The following is a 20,615-nucleotide window of genomic DNA, read 5'->3' on the forward strand; positions in this document are numbered from 1 at the left end:
TAAGAAATTTATTAAACCAGCCTCTGCTGGCTATAAATTCTTCAATGCTAGCAGTACTTGTACTCGACGGTGTCGCCAATAAATCACAGTGTATGTGTAGAGCCTTCTCGCAGATTATAGTCTCGTTAACACCATCTCCAGCAAGCTATTTTTGATTTATCCAAACTAATAATAATTTTTCAACCTTGTCTAACAATTTAGGCCTTTGCTTTGTTAAAATAGTCACTCCTTTCGCACCTCTTTGTTCTTTAGGATAGTACAGATCGTCGATTTCTCCATGTCATACTGCATAGCGAGATCAGATATGTGAGCACCATTCTCGTGTTTAGCTACTTTTTCCCTCCTTCATTTCTCCAATAATACGTTTAGGCTTCTTAACACCACTATCACTACCACTTTTCACTTTCTTGGGAGCCATAATGAGGGCTAGTTTAATGCAAAAAACAAAAAAAAAGCCTAAGAATGCTTGAATGTTGGATGTTCACAGCGTGCGTACCAAAGACAAACTGAATAAGATCACGCGGGGCCCCAAGAGCTTTTGCGTTCAAAGCGCACGTAGCAATGCAGAACAATAAAAATGAAACCATGAGCTTTGTGCATTCGTACCTTGAATTTCGTACATACGTTGAAGCAAACTTTTACGTACAATCCTGTTCGTAAACCAATTTGTTCGTGAACAGAGTCGTTCGTATGTCGAGGCGCTATTGTATATAAAAACCGTGCGTTTTGTTCTAAGCCTAGCAGTTTGACCAACTGAACTGCACCTGAACATGCCTTACACTTACCTTTAAAATAACAAAAAGTTAGGGTCTATGTCATCTTAATATATTTTGAGGGGGTTAGGTCTGTTCCATAACAAAACCTATCTAGTCTCTCCTTATAGCTCAAATGCTCCATCACAGGCATCATCCTGGTGAACCTCTTCTGAACCAACTGCCACCCCCCCACCCCATTCAAGTGCTATCATATCCTTCCTATAGTGAGGTGACCAGAACTGCACACAGCACTCTAGCTGTGGCCTAACCAACGCTCTCGACAACCCCAACATTACCTCCTTGCTCTTACAACCATTGCTACGACTATTGAAAGCAAGCATCTCATCTTCCTTTTTAACTGTTGTATTCATGTGTGTTGCTAACTGCAGGGGTCTATGAATAATTACTTCTAAATCCCACTGTAATGTAAAAATCATGATTTTTTTACCAAAACAATGCAAGGCACTAGTTAAGTCAGACTTAGAAAACTGTGAACAGCTTTGGTCCCCTCGTCTAAGGAAAGATATGATGTGAAGGGGCCGGTGTTGGACTGGTGTGGACACAAGTTAAAAATCGCACAATACTAGGTTATAGTCCAACATGTTTATTTGGAGGTACAAGCTTTGGCAGCATTGCTCCTTCATCAGATAGCTAGTGACCCAAGCTACCTGAAGAAAGAACAGTTCTCTGAAATCTTGTACCACCAAATAAACCTGTTGGACTATGACCTGGTGTCATGTGATTTTTAACTGAGGAAAGATAGATTGGCATTGGAAGCAGTACAGAGAAGTTTCTATAATTTATGAATTGATTTTCTCACAAGGAGAGGGTGAGTACTGATTGGAGTTTAGAAGAATGAGAAAAGACCTTCTTGAAACATACACAATTCTTAGGGGTTTGACAGGGTAGATGCAGAAAGGTTGTCACCAATTGTGGGATGATCCAGGACCAGAGGGCATAATCTCAGAGTAAAATGAGACTCACTTAAAAATAGAGATGGAGGAATTTCTTCTGTCTGAGGTTCTCAATCTATGGAACATTTTTGAACCACAAAAGGCTGTAGAGGCTGGATCATTAAGTATATTCATGGCTAATGTACATACTTTTAAATCTGAAAGGGAATCAAGGGTTATGGGAAAAGCAGGCAAGTGAAGTTGAGGATTATCAAATCAGCAATGATCTCACTTATTGGAAGAACAGATTGGGCAGGCTGAATAGCCTGCTTCTGTTCCTACATTTACAATCAGTCAAGAGCAGTGTTTTATCTCAGTCCAGGGCTTTGGATATGATCAGAGCCAGGGGTTCCATCCCATTACAATCAGGAGTTGGCCATAGTCTGCAGATCGAATGCAACCAGTCCAGGGATTAATGGTAAATCAATCATAAGCAGCACAATCACTGATCACTTACCAGTTGGGGCTGTCCTTCCAAAACCCAGGGGGTCTGTTCATTAAAAGTCAAGGGGGTTATCAGAGGCAGTATATTTTGACAGTTGGCATGACTAAGCTGTAGGCCCAGAGCTCAGCAGGCAATGTTTAGAGATGAAAACTTAAATGAGAGAGCTGTTGTAGGATATAGGTAAAATTTAAGAACTGATAGGGTCAACAAGGAATGAAAAGAAAAAGGAATAAAGCTTTAGAGATCATTTAAATTAACAACCTGAGCTTGCAACACTCTCTGCGAAGTGTGGTCTGTGTCATCCAAGTCATGGGAATTACAAGTGTGCAATATAAATGAAAAAAAGGCTGTCACCACACCTGGAATAGAGAGAGTAAGTTTTTTTTCTGAAGATGCAGGTTCAATTTGTAAGCAATGTGAGGCCCTCCAAGGGGCAACTACATTAATCAGGCACTTACACTGCACCAGTTTAAGAACTCTGTACTGTAGAAATCTACATGTGAAATGCATGCAGTGACTAACTTTGTCAAATGCAAGTTCTAGCCTTGCAATCAGTTCTACTTAATTTGAAATGAGCTCAGGGGTAAACAAAATAAACTTCACATCTTTATGAAAGCATATGATCCTTTTTAACTATGAAAGGCAGAATAAACTTTGCTTGTCCTATAAAATGGCCAATGGATGAAGTGCATGATAAAGGCAAAAGATAAATAATAGAATGCAGCTGAAACAATTTGTGTTGGCATTAAACTCTTTACAATGTAGCTAAACAATTAGAACTGCCAGAAAAGTGACTTCTGCTGACCCAATCAATACTTGCAACTCTAGCAATACTACCAAAACCAGATTAATTGGGTATTTATCTTAGTATTGTTTGTAGGATCGAGTGAAAAATGGTCACTGCAGTCCAAAGTAATTAACTTGAGACACTTCTGAGTTGTATAGTATAGTTATAAAATATCACATATTCGTTCCATTCAACTACTCAGTTGCCAGTTGCCACCTTTTCCACTTGACCTTAGGAAACTGACAGCAGATGACATTCATGCAGTTGCTCAGCATAGAAGGTAATTTTACATGAAACGACTGCTCCTGTGTTCTTTATGACAGCTTTCATTAATATAGCATTTTACATAATCAAAAGTCCTAAGTCAAAGGATCAAATTAAGTTACAATAACTTGCCACGCATGCAGTTATTAGGACAGATTACCAAAATCTTGGTAGTGTCTGAAAGAAGAGAGAAAAAAAAAAGGGATTTAGGGAATTTTAGGCCCTAGAAAGTTCAGGATTTTGTTACCAATTGAGAAGTGAAAATTGTGGATGCGCAACAGGCCCAAATTGGAGGACAGCAGATATTTCAGACTTATCAGACTGGATGAGATTGACAAAAAAGGAAATGGCAAGACCATTTAGGAATTTGGAAGAATAATGGCAAACAGAAAATCATAAGGAATAAATCAGAATAACACATGCTCAGGCAACTGTTTTTAAAAATGGAGTATGCAACAATTCAACAAAACACTGCTAAAATTGAACAATCTGCTGTGGCTATTCATTAGTCACATAAATTGCTTGGAACTTACCAAGCTGCAATGCACCCTTTATCTGATCTAACCCGGATTTTCTTTCTGCTTCATTCCGGAATCGTCTGCGAATTGTTGGGAAAACTTTGGTTTCCCAGGCTTTGACTAAAAGTGCATAGTGATCTTCCTGTGAAAAGACAATATAAGAAATCAGACATCAGTACTTTGTCAAACAGCATCACACAATAATTGGGAGAAAATGATGATAAATGAAAAAATATTTCAATCACCCATTTCAAATTCAACCTGATTAGTTTTTGTTTTGCAAATTTTTAAATTCGATATATTGATGTCCATGTCTCAAGTGCTGTGATAACGAAAATGCACAGGTTAAAAGATAAGTATATGATGGCCCTTGTCATAAAAATGACTCGATCATTTATAATTAATCTTCTCACCAGAAAACTCAATGGAAATATCTGCAGTGCAATCTCCTCAGTTCCCCACAAAATTGCTGCATCAACTGCCATTGAAGTATTCATGGAATCATAAATCCCCACAATGCAGAAAGAGGCTATTCGACCCATGAAGTCTGCACCAAGCCTCCGAAGAGTTTCTCACCCAAACCCATCCCCCCTATTCTAACCCCATGACCCTGCATTTTCTGTGGCTAACCCACTAGCCTGAACATCCTTGGACACAATGGGGCAATTTTGAAGAAGTTTTCCTCCTCTCTCTCCAAGAATCTCAGGGAGTCCCTCTCCCACTGCAACTCCCAGGTCATTTCCTCTGCTCTGAAGCTCTTCAACCAATTTAGCACAGACAATCTACCTAACCTGTACATTGTTGGACTGTGGGAGGAAATCAAAGCACTTAACCACACAGACACAGGGAGAACATGCAAACTTCACACTGATAGTCACCCAAGGCTTGAATCGAATCTGGGTCCCTGGCGTTGAGGCAGTGCTAACCACTGAGGCACCATCTTTCTGTATTGGGGAGCACAAGGGTCTAACTTATAGTTGCTTTTAATTCATTTTGTGGGATGTAGGCATTGTTGGCTGGCCAGCATTTATTACCTGCCCTGAATTGCCTTCGAGAAGTTGGTGGTGAGTTGCTTTCTTGAACAGGTGCAGTTCATGTGTTGTGGGTTGACCCATGCCGCCATTGGGAGGGAATTTTAGGATTTTGATATTGCGACAATGAAGGAACAGTGATATTTTTCCAAGCCAGGATGCTGAGTGGCGTGAAGTGGAATTTGAAGGTGGTGGGGTTCCCATTTGCTGCTGCTTTTATCCTTCAAGATAGAAGTGGTCATGGATTTGGAAGGTGCTGTCTCAAGATCTTTGGTGAATTTCTGCAGTGCATCTATGTACTGTAGAATGCGCTATTGAGTGTCGATGGTGGGAATGGATGTTTGCGGATGCAGTGCCAATCAAATGGGCTGCTTTCTCCTGGATGGTGTCAAGCTCCTTAAGTGTTGTTGGAGCTGCAGCCATCCAGGCAAGTGGAGAGTGTTCCATCAACTCCTGACTTGTGCCTTTTAGATAATGGACAGGCTTTAGGAAGTCAGGAGGAGAATTACTCACAGTAATCCTCGCCTCTGACCTACGATTGTAGCCATTGTATGTAAGTGGCAAATATAGTTGAGTTTCTGGAGAATGGCAAGCCCCAGGATGTTGGCAGTGGGGGATTCAGTGATGGTCACACCACCGAATGTCAAAGGGCGATGCTTAGATTCTCTCTTATTGGTGACAATCATAACCTGGTGTTTTGTATGGCACGAATGTTAAGGTGTCTGTCAATTGTATGATAACTGCAGTGATTTTTGGCTCATTGCTTATGGATTCCAAAATCTCAGGAAGGGAAAAGAGACCGAACTGATGTAAAGAAAGATAACATACGTCTTGTTTTCATTATTAACTTGAAGTTATAAATCGCTTACTCTTGGAACATCATCATCGTCGTCATCATCACTTTCATCATCGGGTACTGGTGATGGATGACAGTACGGACCAGATATCAAAAGGTTTTCATAGCTCAATTCTACTTTGTAATGGCAAGAGGCATCACTATCATATTCTGTAAATGAGTAGAGGAGAATGTCACCTGAGGCACATTTGCTGTTCATCATCCTTACATCAAATAGTGTTCTTAAGAATTGTAAAAGTTTTGATCCATTCTAAGTTACTATAAATCTGACTAAAAGCAAAATGCTTTAGATGCTGGAAATCTGAAGTGAAAACACAAAATGTTGAAGATACTGAGCAGGTCTAGCAGCAGCTATAGAGAGAAACAGGGTTAGTGTTTCAGGTCAAAGACTTTGATTGGAATTCTTATTCTGATCTTGTTAAGTATTGTTCAAAGGAGGAATCAAGACACATAATTACACATAATTCAAATGTATAAAATACCATATGATTGATTCAGCTGCATAAGGAACTGACAGTTTTGATAAAATGTTTGAGCTATCAGTTGTTAAAATCTAATAATTCCCAGTAACAATTATTAAGGAATCTCTACTTCTATTACTCAAATAGAGATAGTTGCTTTGAAATTTTCACAGGTTCAGAAGGCCCACCCAGTGGTCAGAAATGTAAGATTAAAATCATTGCATCGATAAAACAAAAGTGCTAATTTGGTGATTTAAGGTTTTTATTATTTTTCTTTTCAGGATCTAGCTAGCATGTTGACTACAAATGTACATTATATTAGCTGTTTTTGTTTATCTGATGTTCAAGAATTTGCATTTATGTAGAACCATTCATGACAGAGCATTCTAAAGCAGTTTATGGTGTATTGCCTTTGTTGCAATATTAAAAATGCAGAAGCTAATGTGCAGTCAGCAAGGTCTCAAACAGTAAAGTGATAACAGCCAGATCATCTGTATTATTATACAGTAAGTGCTGATGAGAATATTCATTTGATCAGTAAAGCCTGAAAAAAGAGTCAGATATATCTTTCCAGAGATGGTCAATAAAGTATTTAGAAAATAGACTTCCTCTGTGTTCACCTGAGTATGTGAAAGCTTATCTAGCCTTTAGGTATTAGGAAACAGATACTCATCTATATGATGAATATAAAATACAACAAATACCAAATAATCAAGACAAAAAAGGGATAAAAATGACATAGCAACAAGATGCAACCAAAGTTTTTAAATGATAAATGCTACTTACGCTGTTGTGCTGCAGCAGTAGCTGCAATGCGACAGGGTGGACCATGGGATGCAGTATCAGATGCCACACTAGCACCAGCATCATTGTCACTGTCAGAGGCCATGGCGAATGGTAAAGCTTCAAAATTGGCACTAATTTCCTCTGCGAGATCAATGCAGAGATCAGCTGCATTCCTGTGTGCCTGACCTTCTGCATAAGCAAAAGGACGGCATCCAAAGTTTGCACGGACTTTAGTATTCTATTAAAATGAATACGGAAACAAGTAATTAAAAAAGTAAGGTTTTGCGCCACGTGATCAGAAATAACTAGAGATATAAATGGGATCCTCCACATGGAATCCAGACAGATCTCTAAAGAGCCAGAAGGGGCATTAGATTTCAAATGTGAACTGTTTTCTGTCCACAAATGCTGCCAGATTTGCTGAGTTCCCCCCCCTGCCCCGGATTTCTGTTTTTGTTTCAGATTTCCAGCATCCAGTTCTTTTGTTTATATTTTCTCTTCAGTTTCAATTGCTCCATGGTGTCAATTTAAAAGTAAAAATATTGCATTTATCGAGTCCCTTTAACAACCTCAAAGCCTGGAGCACTACAAAGCCAATTATATGAGTTGAGTGGAATCAAAGCAGTTGCAAGGAAATGCAGCAGCTAATTTGCACACAACAGAGACCCACAATAAGTAATATTATGAATGATCAAAGTCATCTGTTTTTAGCTTTGCTTGTTGAAAGATAAATTAATGGTGAGGACACCAGGGAGAATACTCTGCTCTTCTAAAAATAGTACTGTGATTTTTACCTTGACTTGAGGGAGATAAGTCTAATCTCTCATTAAAAAGATGGGACCTCAGAATGCATTTCTAAAACAAGTAAGGAATTATCATGACTTGCATTTATCTAACTTGAGACTAGAAAATCACTTTCATGCTGCATCCACAACTGCTGTTATATTCATCTGCCCTCTTTAAATCAACAATAATCAGTTTTGAAGTAATGTGTTTACAGTAGTATAAATGCTAAAGCTATTCTACAAAATATCACAAATTTCTAGAATAGAATGATAAAGCTGTGCCATGAAAATACCAGTTGCAAACTGTTGCAATATTTTCCAATTATATGCAAAAGATCATCTGAAACATTCAGTCCAATGTGACAAGTATACATCTTTAAAAAGCTTTCAGAAAGATGGACTAGTTGCCAATTCTTGCAGCATTCTTTTTTTCTCACTATTGTATGTTTGATTATGTTGATAGCTTACGGCATTTTTGCTGCAAATTGCAACTCCAATGTTAACTAAGAAATGATTAAATGATCTGTCGGTATCTCAATTCCTTTTTTTAAAGATTAGATTAGATTCCCCACAGTGCAGAAACAGGCCCTTTGGCCCAACAAGTCCATACTGACCCTCAGAAGAGTAACCCACCCAGACCCACTCCCCAACTCCCCACTATTGCACCTATCGCTATGGGCAATTTAGCATGGCCAATTCACCTGACCTGCACATCTTTGGACAGTGGGATGAAACTGGAGCACTCGGAGGAAACCCTCGCAGACACGGGGAGAATATGCAAACTCCACATAGACAGTCGTCAGAGGCTGGAATTGAACCTGGGTCCCTGGCACTGTGAGGCAGCAGCGCTAACCACTGAGCCATGGAAATACAGCAAGATCATCATGCGTTAAACCATCAGTCTTCATGGTAGAACACATTTTGGCAATCACGGGTCAATTTCAAATAACGCAAACCTTTCTTTAATGTCTGCCTTTTCTGCTACAAACATGTAACTAATTAAATAAAGAAATTACCTTTTTTTGAATGTGAACAACTGGCCACATTCCACCAGACACATCTTCCAGAAATGGGCTTAGCCGCTGCCCACAATACGTGAAATACACTCTGCCTTTTGATGGTTGTCCTGGAGGAGGTGGTGTTCCATCACTTCTCTCCCAACCAATTCCTGCTACATCGCCTAGAGAAGAAAAAGCAGGCAAGGCATGGAAAATTATATGCTGTAAAGCTATGCTAATTATTGACTTTAATAGTCTTTCATTTGGGAAAAAAAAGGTTACTGATCCTCTTATGACTGAGTCAATTTAACTTGTGACAAACTACACAGCTAACGGGTTTGTTGATCCTATATCAAGGCATTTAAACAGACATGATTTACACTTTTGATTGGTCAGATATGTTGGGACAGTGCCCATACGTTCATGAGTGAGACAATGATTGCACTTATCTTTGAAGCCCTAAATGGGTGAATTGTTGGAAATTTCTGCTCTATAATCTCCAAAAAGTAGAATGGTCACTTGGGGGTGATACCAGAACTGCGAGTAGCTCTAAGTGCTGTACTCCTCTATGAATATGACCAAACAAATCAGCACTTTCATAAAAAAGCTTCTTCTTTTAAAAAAAAGGGGATAATACCTTCTGTTGATATATTCTTCTGGATGTACAAACATGCATTGCAAAGTGTGCAAACTGAGATAAGGGAGTTTAAAACTGACAATAAATAAACTCTTGGTGGTAGATAAGCTTGGAAGTGTACATGCAAACTCTCTCTACAGTATGCTGATTTAACAGGAATACTGTCCACTTCTTGCTTGCAACAATACAATTTAAAAGTGACTATGAACTATGTCAAGAATATGGAATACATAACTTTAATATTAATGTTCGTTACTGGGCAAAGGATATTTAAAAATATTTCCTCCATTTAACCAAGAAACCCAGCCTGCCCAAAATTAATTGTTGGCCAATATTTTAGGAGCCATTCCAATTTTATTAATGCAAGTGGTTTCTTGACAAATGCAGTTCATGTAAATTAACATAGACCCTCTAATAGTCAGAGGGAAATTGAGAAACAAATTTGTAAGATCTCAGCTATCTGTAAGAATAATAGGGTGGTTATGGTAGGGAATTTTAGGGAATTTCCAAACAGATCGGGATTGCCGTATGGTTAAGGTTTTAGATGGAGAGGAATTTGTTAAGTGTGTACAAGACAATTTTCTGATTCAGTATGTGGATGTACCTACTGGAGAAGGTGCAAAACTTGACCTACTCTTGGGAAATAAGGCAGGGCAGGTGACTGAGGTGTCAGTAGGGGAGCACTTTGGGGCCAGCGACCATATTCCATTAGTTTTAAAATAGTGATGGAAAAGGATAGACCAGATTTAAAAGATGAAGTTCTAAGTTGGAGAAAGGCCAATTTCGACAGTATTAGACAAGAACTTTCAAAAGCTGACTGGGGGCAAATATTCGCAGATAAAGTGACGGTTGGAAAATGGAAAGCTTTCAGAAATGAGATAACGAGAATCCAGAGAAAGTATATTCCTGTTAGGGTGAAAGGGAAGGCTGGTAGGTATAGGGAATGCTGGATGACTAAAGAAATTGAGGGTTTGGTTAAGAAAAAGAAGGAAGCATAATACAGGTATAGACAGGAGAGATCGAGTGAATCCTTAGAACTGTGTAAAGGCAGAAGGAATATACTTCAGAAGGGAAATCAGGAGGCCAAAAAGGGGACATAGGATAGCTTTGGCAAATAGAATTAAGGAGAATCCAAAGGGTTTTTATAAATATATTAAGGACAAAAAGGTAACTAGAGAGAATACAGCCCCTCAAAGATCAGCAAGGCGGTCTTTGTGTGCAGCCGCAGAAAATGGGAGAGCTACTAAACGAGTATTTTGCACTAGCATTTATTGCAGAAAAGGATTTGGAAGATATAGAATGTAGAGAGATAGATGGTGACATCTTGAACAATGTCCATATTACAGAGGAGGGAGTGCTGGATGTCTTGAAACGCATAAAAGTGGATTAATCCCCAGGACCTGATCAGGTGTACCCTAGAACTCTGTGGGAAGCTAGAGAAGTGATTGCTGGGCCTCTTGCTGAGATATTTGTATCATTGATAGCCACAGGTGAGGTGCCGGAAGACTGGAGGTTGGCTAACGTGGTGTCACTGTTTTAAGAAGGGTGGTAAGGACAAGCCAGGGAACTATAGACCAGTGAGCCTGATGTCGGTGTTGGGCAAGTTGTTGGAGAGAATCCTGAGGGACAGGATGTACATGCATTTGGAAAGGCAAGGACTGATTTGGGAGAGTCAACGTGACTTTGTGAGTGGGAAATCATGTTTCACAAACTTGATTGAGTTTTTTGAAGAAGTAACAAAGAGAATTGATGAGGGTAGAGGGTTGATGTGATCTACATGGACTTCAGTAAGGCGTTCGATAAGATTCACCATGGAAAACTGGTTAGCAAGGTTAGATCTCATGGAAATATAGGGAGAGCTCGCCATTTGGATACAGAACTGGCTGAAAGATAGAAGACAGAGGGTGATAGTGGAGGGTTGTTTTTCAGACTGGAGGCCTGTGACCAGTGGAGTGCCACAAGGATCAGTGCTGGGTCCTCTACTTTTTGTCATCTGTATAAATGATTTGGATGTGAGCATAAGAGGTATAGTTAGTAAGTTTGCAGATGACACCAAAATTGGAGGTGTAGTGGACAGCGAAGGAAGTTACCTCCGATTACAACAAGATCTTAACCAGATGGACCAATGGGATGAGAAGTGGCAGATGGAGTTTAATTCAGAAAAATGCGAGGTGCTGCATTTTGGGAAAGGAAATCTTAGCAGGACTTGTACTTAATAGTAAGGTCTTGGGGAGTGTTGCTGAACTAAGAGACTTTGGAGTGCAGGTTCATAGCTCCTTGAAAGTGGAGTGGCAGATAGATAGGATAGTGAAGATAATGTTTGGTATGCTTTCCTTTATTGGTCAGAGTATTGAGCACAGGAGTTGGGAGGTCATGTTGCGGCTGTACAGGATATTGATTAGGCCACTGTTTGAATATTGCGTGCAATTCTGGTCTCCTTCCTATCAGAAAGATGTGGCAAAACTTGAAAAGGTTCAGAAAAGATTTATAAGGATGTTGCCAGGGTTGAAGGATTTGAGTTATCCGAAGAGGCTGAACAAGCTAGGGCTGTTTTCCCTGCAGCATTGGAGGCTGAGGGGTGACCTTATAGAGATTCACAAAATTATGAGGGGAATGGATAGAGTAAATAGACAAAGTCTTTTCCTTGGGGTGGGGGAGTCCAGAGCTAGAGGGTATAGGTTTAGGGTGAGAGGGGAACGATATAAAAGAGACCTGAGGGGCAACATTTTCACGCAGAGGGTGGTACATGCATGAAATGAGCTGCCAGAGGATGTGGTGGAGGCTGGTACAATTGCAACATTTAAGAGGCATTTGGATGGGTATATGAATAGGAAGGGTTTGGAGGGATATGGGCCGGGTGCTGGCAGGTAGGACTAGATTGGGTTGGGATATCTGGTCGACATGGATGGGTTGGACCAAATGGTCTGTTTCCATGTTGTACATCTCTATGATTCTATAACATGAAATTGACCAGGCAGTTGGCTGCCATAGGTCAAAGACCCAGGAAATCACACTGGAAAGTCAGGAAACCACAATTAAGAGGTAAATCTTTTAACCTTTTAGGTCACTGATTTTACAAATACAGTGCTCTTCAGGAGCACTGGCAGGAGCCAAACAAACTGTGTACCAGAGGACAGATAGTTGGCCCTGGTTGGGTACTGAACAAGGGGGATCAAGAATCAAAGTTGACAGACAAGTAGTTATTTGTAGCTAAACGTCAATGCTACTGGGGGACTTTTAAAAAAAAAAGCAAAGGGCCAGGATCCATGTTGATGCCAATTTAAATAGCTCAGAGAGCTTTATGAGGAAAGGTTGAGCAGAACAGGTTTATACCCGCTAGAGTTAAGAAGAGTAATAGGTGATCTAATTGAAATAAACAACATTGTGATGGTCTTGAAAAAGTGGATGTAGAGAGAATGTCTCCCTTTATGGGAGAATCTGGAACTACAGTCACTGTTTAAAAATTAAGGGCTAACTACTTGAAACACAGATTAGGTGAACGTTTTTCTCTCAGATGGTGTTGATCTTTGGAATTCTGCTTCTCCATCTTTTCAGGAGAGTGTCCATGAATGTTTTTAAGGTAGAGGTAGCTAGATTCTTGCTAATCAAGAAGTTGAAAGGTTATTGGGTTAGGTAGGAATGAGGATTGGAGGTTACAATTAGATTAGCCTTATTGAATGGCAGAATGATTTTAAAGGGTTGAATAGTTTACTCCCATTTTCAATGTTTGGATGTAACAGAGATTTTGTTTAAGTATATAGGAAGGACTGTGACTTAAATCTGAGGTTGACAGAAATAAGCCTGAGACAAGAGGGTAGGATTGTACATGGCCATTTCTTGACGAGCGATTTTTTTTTTAGTTGTTTTTGGTCAACTGTGAAGGTTAAAAGAAATAATAATTTACCAGTTTAACAAGTTTTGGGATAATGTAAGACCGTATGATATAGAGGCAGAATTAGGCCATTTGATCATTGCTGATGTGTTTCTCAACTCCATTCTCCTGTTTTCTCCCCATAACCCTTGACGCTTTTAATTATCAAGAACCTATGTATCTTTGTCTTAAATAAAGAGAATGACTTAGCCTCCACAGCCTTCTGCATGCAGAATTACAACACATTTAAATTATGGAACAACTCTCAGCATTTTTACCATACTATAACATTCCAAGGGACTTCACAGGATCCATGATCAAAAAAGTTCATACCAAGCCACGGATGACAAAAAATTGGTAAATGATGCATAAAATGAAACCTAGAGAGTCAGACAAGTTGAAGGAGAAAATTTCAGAGTATATGACTCAAGCAGCTGAAAGGCACCACCACCAATGATAAAAATCAGTATGTTCAACAGGTCAGGGTTGAAGGAGTGCCAGAATCTTGAGTGGACTGAATGATCTCCTCACCCCTCTGTATCTCCTGAACAACTAAAGGAATTAGAACTTTAAATGAAACAGGTGCCAGATTCTGAGCTAAGATTAGAACTAGCCTAGCATGCTCATTGATGAGGAGTGAAGAGGACTTGACATATCGTAGAGGACACATACCAGAGAAAGATTAAACTTTATGGTGGCTGCTAGGGAGGCAGCTGGGCAGGTTAGCAACAAACATATGAATGAGGACGTTAACTGATGGGTTATGCAGCAGCAGTTGTAATCATATGGAGAGGATCTAGGCATTCACTGTATGGGCAGAATATCATCACAATGTAAACTCAGACAGCGAAGCTGCCACATTATGGTCAGTGTCAAAAAGTGGTTAAGTAGTAGCGTTTGTGGCAGGAACTGAAGACAATGACAAAGTCTTTCAAATATTCAACTGGAAGAAATTTCTGCTTATCCAGTGTTGGATAAGCAGTGTAACTAATCAGAGGAAATGGAGCAAGCCAAAGAGTGATAGAAGTTGTCAGTGTACATGTGGAATCAGACACCATTTCAGATATCACCAAGGGAGCATTTGATGTAAAATAGACGAGGGGCCTTAGTTGCTGCTAGGATTACTCCAAATGCAATTGTACAGGAACACAATGTCAACTCAATGGAGATGAACCACTTGCTATGATTAGACATTTTGGACATCTGGACATTTTGCAAGATGTCACCATCTATTTCCCTACAGTCTATAGACAATAGGTGCAGGAGTAGGCCATTCTGTCCTTCGAGCCTGCACCACCATTCATGATGATCATGTCCGATCATCCTCAATCAGTATACTGTTTCTGCCTTATCTCCATAACCCTTGATTCCACTATCCCTGACAGCTCTATCCAACTACTTTCTTACACAAATCCAGAGACTGGGCCTCCACTGTCTTCTGGGACAGAGCATTCCACACACCCACCACTCTCTGGGTGAAGAAGTTTCTCCTCATCTCTGTCCTAAATGGCCGAACCCTTATTTTTAAGCTGTGTCCTCTGGTTCGGGACTCACCCATCAGCAGAAACATGTTTCCTGCCTCCAGAGTGTCCAATCCTTTAATAATCTTATACATCTCAATCAGATCCCCTCTCAATCTTCTAAAATCAAGGGTATACAAGCCCAGTCGCTCCAATCTTTCAACATAAGATAGTCCTGCCATTCCAGGAATTGACCTTGTGAACTTACACTGCACTCCCTCAATAGCCAGAATGTCTTTCCTCAAATTTGGAGACCAAAACTGCACACAATATTCCAGGTGTGATCTCACGAGGGCCCTGTACAGCTGCAGAAGAACCTCTTTGCTTCTATATTCAATCCCTCTTGTTATGAAGGCCAGCATGCTATTAGCTTTCTTCACTACCTGCTGTACCTGCATGCTTGCCTTCATTTACTGGTGTTCAGGAACACTCAGATCTCTTTGTACTGCCCCTTTACCTAACTTGACTACATTTAGGTAGTAATCTGCCTTCCTGTTCTTGCCACCAAAGTGGATAACCATACATTTATCCACATTAAACTGCATCTGCCCTGCATCTGACCACTCACCTAACCTGTCCAGGTCACCCTGTATTCTCCTAACATCCTCCTCACATTTCACCCTGCCACCCAGCTTTGTGTCATCAGCAAATTTGCTAATGTTACTATTAATACCACATTCTATATCATTACTGTATATTGTAAAAAGCTGTGGTCCCAGCACTGATCCCTGCGGTACCCCACTGGTCACCGCCTGCCATTCTGAAAGGGAGCCGTTTATCACTACTTTGTTTCCTGTCAGCCAACCAATTTTCAATCCAAGTCATTACTTTGCCCCCAATACCATGCGCCCTAATTTTGCTCACTAACCTCCTATGTGGGACTTTATCAAAGGCTTTCTGAAAGTCCAGATACACTACATCCACTGGATCTCCCTTGTCCATCTTCAGAGTTACATCCTCAAACAGTTCCAGAAGATTAGTCAAGCATGATTTCCCCTTCATAAATCCATGCTGACTCTGCATGTTACTGCAATCCAGATGTGTCATAATTTCATCCTTTATAATTGACTCCAGCATCTTTCCCACCACTGAGGTCAGACTAACTGGTCTATAATTTCCTGCTTTCTCCCTCCGTCCTTTCTTAAAAAGTGGTACAACATTAGCCACCCCCCAAACCGCAGGAACTGATCCTGAATCTATCGAACTCTGGAAAATAATTACCAACGCATCCACGATTTCTAGAGCCACCTCCTTCAGCACCCTGGGATGTAGACCATCAGACCCTGGGGAACTTATCAACCTTCAGAACTAACAGTCTCTCTAACACCAATTCCTGGCAAGTATAAATTCCCTTCAGTTCAGGTCCTTCAGCCACTGTTACCTCTAGGAGATTGCTTGTGTCTTCCTCAGTGAACACAGATCTGAAGTACCAATTCAACTCTTCTGTCATTTCTTTGTTGCCCGTAATAAGACTCTTCTGTCTTCAAGGGCCCAATTTTAGTCTTAACCATTTTTTTCCCTTTCACATACCTAAAAAAGCTTTCATTATCCTCCTTTATATTTTTGGCCAGTTTGCTTTCGTACCTCATTTTTTCTCTGCGTAATTCCTTCTTAGTAATCCTCTGCTATTCTTTAAAAGCTTCCCAGTCCTCCGTTTTCCCACTCATCTTTGCTATGTTAGACTTTTTCTCTTTTGACTTTATATGTTTCTTAACTTCCCTCGTCAGCCACGGCCACTCCTGCCTCCTCTTAGGATCTTTCTTCCTTTTTGGAATGAACTGATCCTGCATCTTCTATATTATACCCAGAAATATCTGCCATTGTTCCTCCACTGTCATCCCTGCTAAGGTATTGCACCATTGAACTTTGGCCAGCACCTCCCTCATAGCTCCATAGTTCCCTTTATTCAACTGAAATATTGTCACTACTGATTGTACCCTCTCCCTTTCAAATTGCAGATTGAAGCTTATTGTATTAAGGTCACTACCTCCTAATGGTTCCTTCACTTCGAGGTCCCTGATCAATTCTGGTTCGTTGCAGAATACCAGATCCAGAATTGCCTTCTCCCTGGTAGGCTCCAGCACCAGGTACATTGGGATACTAGAAACATAAACAAGGATAGAACACAATTCCACATAGCTGGAAATGCATTCAGCTCATCACACATAACAGAACTGAAATAGTTGTGGAAAGGTTTAAGATCTTCTACATGACAAAGATTGTAACTTGGGGCAGTTTGCTGCTATGATTAAACAAAAATACAAACATACTAACAAAAAGCAAGTGAGTGAAAAATCAATGGCAGAATGTAACAAACTCAAACAATTCTGGAATTTTGATCTCTTTGGAAATATATTCCAGTTAAAGTAAAATAATCTACACAAAACTGCTAATTACCAGGTGACAGGGTGACATCTAAGCGAACACTCTTCCACTGGAGCAGACTGGATCCATTGTAATGTACAGCTCTCCCATTACTGCATAGAGAAAAATAAATGAACATACAGCTGGACTTTTTTGTCCTAAAAACAGTGTTCTACATATTTACTTTTAAGTCCAAATAAAGGGCCCACGTTACAAAAAAGTGCCAATGTATGGAATCAGTACAGAAGTACAGAGATCTTGTCACAAGATTAATCAGTGCGACACATTCAGGATTTACTGAGTCATCATCATTTTCTATTCTACCGAGCAATTGCCTTCAGGGTTTTATTGATAAATGTCAAAAGATGAATATTGAAAATCGAAATTCAAGCACAGGAGCAAAACGTTTATTCAATCTTTGGTTGGGGGAAAGGCTTTTCTAAAATCCAGATTACGTGCTCTCTCCCAAAGCTGTTCCCATTTTCTTGCACTAATTTCATGCTCTTTTACATTCTCTAAATAATCACCTAATATCTTTTCCTGAGTGTTCTGATATAACACTGATGATTGCTAGTGGCAAAGCATTACATGTCTTGAAAATTTTCACGAGAAAAGATTTTTTTCTAAACTCTTTTTATATAACTAGCATTTACCCTCACACCATAACCAACTGCCTTTAATTTACCTACTGGTGGAAACAATGCATGCTCACATTAAAGATGACGTAAGAAAGGCCCATTTATTTACAAGTCATGGCTCTTTGATAATATTTTCTCTTGCAAGATGACAAGTGAAACTAACCTGCAGTTAAATCACACCCTCCCCAGCGTCTGAACAAGATAGCAAATTATAAGTACTTACTTGTGAAAGAGACAGGTTCCAACAGGATTTGTCCAAGCTCCATCCCTTTTTTCAGCTTCCGTAGCAAATCCAAAAGACACGATTGGGCCACTGTCATCATCTGTGTCTCCATAGGAAACAATCTCTAATTCCCAATAAAACGATGGTGCCTTTAAAAGTACACATTAAACAGCATTAACTACGGGTACATGACCACAAACAAGGAGACTGCAAATGCATATCTTAAGCAGATATTAATTTTCTTTTATAAGGGCTAGTAATATGAGTATGTACTTGAAATTGCAACACAAAACCAAAACATGTTAATGGATTAGCCTTTGGAGGAGTAAGGCACCAGATGTGCCCAATTAGATCAGTGCACAGTTCTGCCTGAGTTCCAGCAAATTGTGATTGACTACAAAGTTTTCAAAATGCAGGAATGATACCAAGATCACAGAAAACCCTAGGGCACATTTCTAAATGGAGACAACTGCATTACCATCAAAACAGCACTGGTTCAACTCTTGGGCTGCCTAGAATAACAGAAAATGATGGTGGTTCAAAGTAGGTTAGTCAGCATTTGTAAAAGAAAACAAGTTAACATTGATGTGGGGTTCATCAAAACAAAGGTTTAATTCTGACAAAGGCCCCAACTCAGTACTTGAAACTGTCTTGCTCTTTCAGGTGTTGACTGTCCTACAATAACTAAATAAAATTGGTCACCAATCACTTGATGTTTATTTTCATTTACTTTTCTTATTTTCCAAGGCTATTTCAAGTTGATTATCTCAGTAGTTTCAGTCAACCAATTCATTCAATTTCATTTTTCTCATTTCACCAATTGGACAGTAAGATTTGTTGCTAACTTGTTGATTCAGAATTGGAAGTACGTACAGTTAATCCAACAACATTTATTTATTCTAATATCGATCCTTCACACTTGATGTCAAACACCTACCTGCACAGGTATCTGTGATGTAGCATAGATAAATGTCCCACGAGGCAAGCCACCTCCTGCACTTGGATCAGCTAAGAATGTCACAGCAGTAAGATGAGAAGAAAACATGCACGCACGCACCGGAGGGAAGACACGAGAGGGACACCAGGTAATTTCTTTTGGCTGGAATAACAAAGTGGAAAAGTAACACTTTCAATTTGAAATTTATTTCAAAACAATCTATTTTCAAAAAAGAAACAAAAAAATGAAGTTCCTTTAACCCTACAACACTCAATGTTACCCAACCAAGCAAGTGAACACCCAACAACAAGCTGGATGAACTATGTTTATGATTAGGATAAGCTCCTCCAATGGCCTTGAAAGTGAAAACATTATCTGGTATTGTGAACAATGATATAGGTTTGAAGGTCTTAAGTTTCAATTCTACATATATAGTGAGCTAGCTGATTTAAGTAAAAGCATCAAGTGATTTTGTGGTTCTCTGGCTTGGGAAGAAGTGATAACGGAAAGTATGTAAAATTCCTTCTCCTGACCACTATTTCGTGACCTGCGTTGGAAATTGTCTCTCTGAAATGTCCAATAAGAACAGAATTGGGCTCATGCAGTTAAACAGTTTCTTTACACTCACTGGTAGAGCTTATGTATGAAGAAAGGCACTTGGGTGAGGCACTGGACAATGTCCAGATTCCCAATAAGAATCAGCATCTTCACAAGATGAGGGGAGAAAATTGGCATAAAGTTCACCTCCAAATTATTTCCTTATATTTTCCTTACTGAATTACATTGATTCAGCTGCCTCTCAAACCACTAGGATCCACCTGAAAGAAGGAAAAAAGGTATCACTGAGCATATAACCCACGGCCACCCCTGTGCACTTCCTTGTTACTGTTAATAAGGCAGAATGGTCAAATAGCAGGAAGTAGCGCAGTTCCATGATCTTCTCTGTGGGGCATGAACATGTAACAGATGTGAGCAAAAAGAATTGTTATCTAAACATTAAAAATTTACTAAAATGTACAGTGAAATGAAACATGACTTGGAATATGTTCTAACCTACATAGAAATGAAGGAAACATATTTTCAGAACTCAGAACAAGCAGTTTCAATAAAAGGTGGAGAGGATATTCAGGGCTACAGGATAAAATCAGACTATTTCTGGAATCACACTTAAAACATGATGCATTTGTTCTGATTTAAAAGATCGATGTCCAGCAACTGAACTACTTACATGCGGATGCTGAAATAATGTTGTCAATAATAGGGGAATCTTGAATTAGAAGACATATTTACAGAATAAAGGAACATTCATTTAAAAGCGAGGTGCAAAGGAATGTCTTCTCTCAAATGATAATGAATGTCTGTAATTCTCTTATCCAAGAAGTTTGGAGGCTAGACTGCAATGTATTTAAGCAGGAGGGAGACAGATTTTTGAAATACCAGGGAGTTGAGGGCTATGATGTGCAGACATGAAAAAGCCTTGATATTATTTAATGGCAGAGGTGGCTTGAGTGACTAAATGACCTACTCCAACTTCATAGTTCTTATGGACAGAAAATTAGAAAGTAGGCAGCAATATTACTGAATGGAATCTGAGTTTTTAAAAACTTTTGAAACTTCATGAGACCAATCTGTAACAAAATCAGAGAGTAGACTAGGAATAGGGTTTCGGTGATGTGCTTTACCCTCATTAAAAAGACTAGAATGAACTGGTTAGCACACTGTCATGTTTTGAGCTGGTTAACTATAGCTAGCATTAGCAATCTCCTCAGGAAAAATTAAAGACATA

General features: G+C 39.6%; 1 protein-coding gene across 2 annotated transcripts in view; it reads right to left on the reverse strand.

Moving 5' to 3' along the window:
* The window catches only part of LOC140488149 (probable E3 ubiquitin-protein ligase HECTD4), a 291,859-nt gene that overhangs the window by 73,529 nt on the left and 197,715 nt on the right, over positions 1-20,615 (reverse strand). For both annotated transcript variants that reach the window (XM_072587982.1, XM_072587981.1), the window contains exons 46-52: positions 18,830-18,991; positions 17,893-18,041; positions 17,065-17,144; positions 8,658-8,821; positions 6,857-7,094; positions 5,623-5,759; positions 3,738-3,864 (exon numbers count right to left, since the gene is read on the reverse strand). In XM_072587982.1, coding sequence (XP_072444083.1) covers positions 3,738-3,864; positions 5,623-5,759; positions 6,857-7,094; positions 8,658-8,821; positions 17,065-17,144; positions 17,893-18,041; positions 18,830-18,991 — 1,057 coding nt within the window. The remainder of the gene's footprint in view (positions 1-3,737; positions 3,865-5,622; positions 5,760-6,856; positions 7,095-8,657; positions 8,822-17,064; positions 17,145-17,892; positions 18,042-18,829; positions 18,992-20,615) is intronic.

Source organism: Chiloscyllium punctatum, chromosome 17, assembly GCF_047496795.1.
Source record: "Chiloscyllium punctatum isolate Juve2018m chromosome 17, sChiPun1.3, whole genome shotgun sequence".
NCBI classification, from domain to species: domain Eukaryota; kingdom Metazoa; phylum Chordata; class Chondrichthyes; order Orectolobiformes; family Hemiscylliidae; genus Chiloscyllium; species Chiloscyllium punctatum.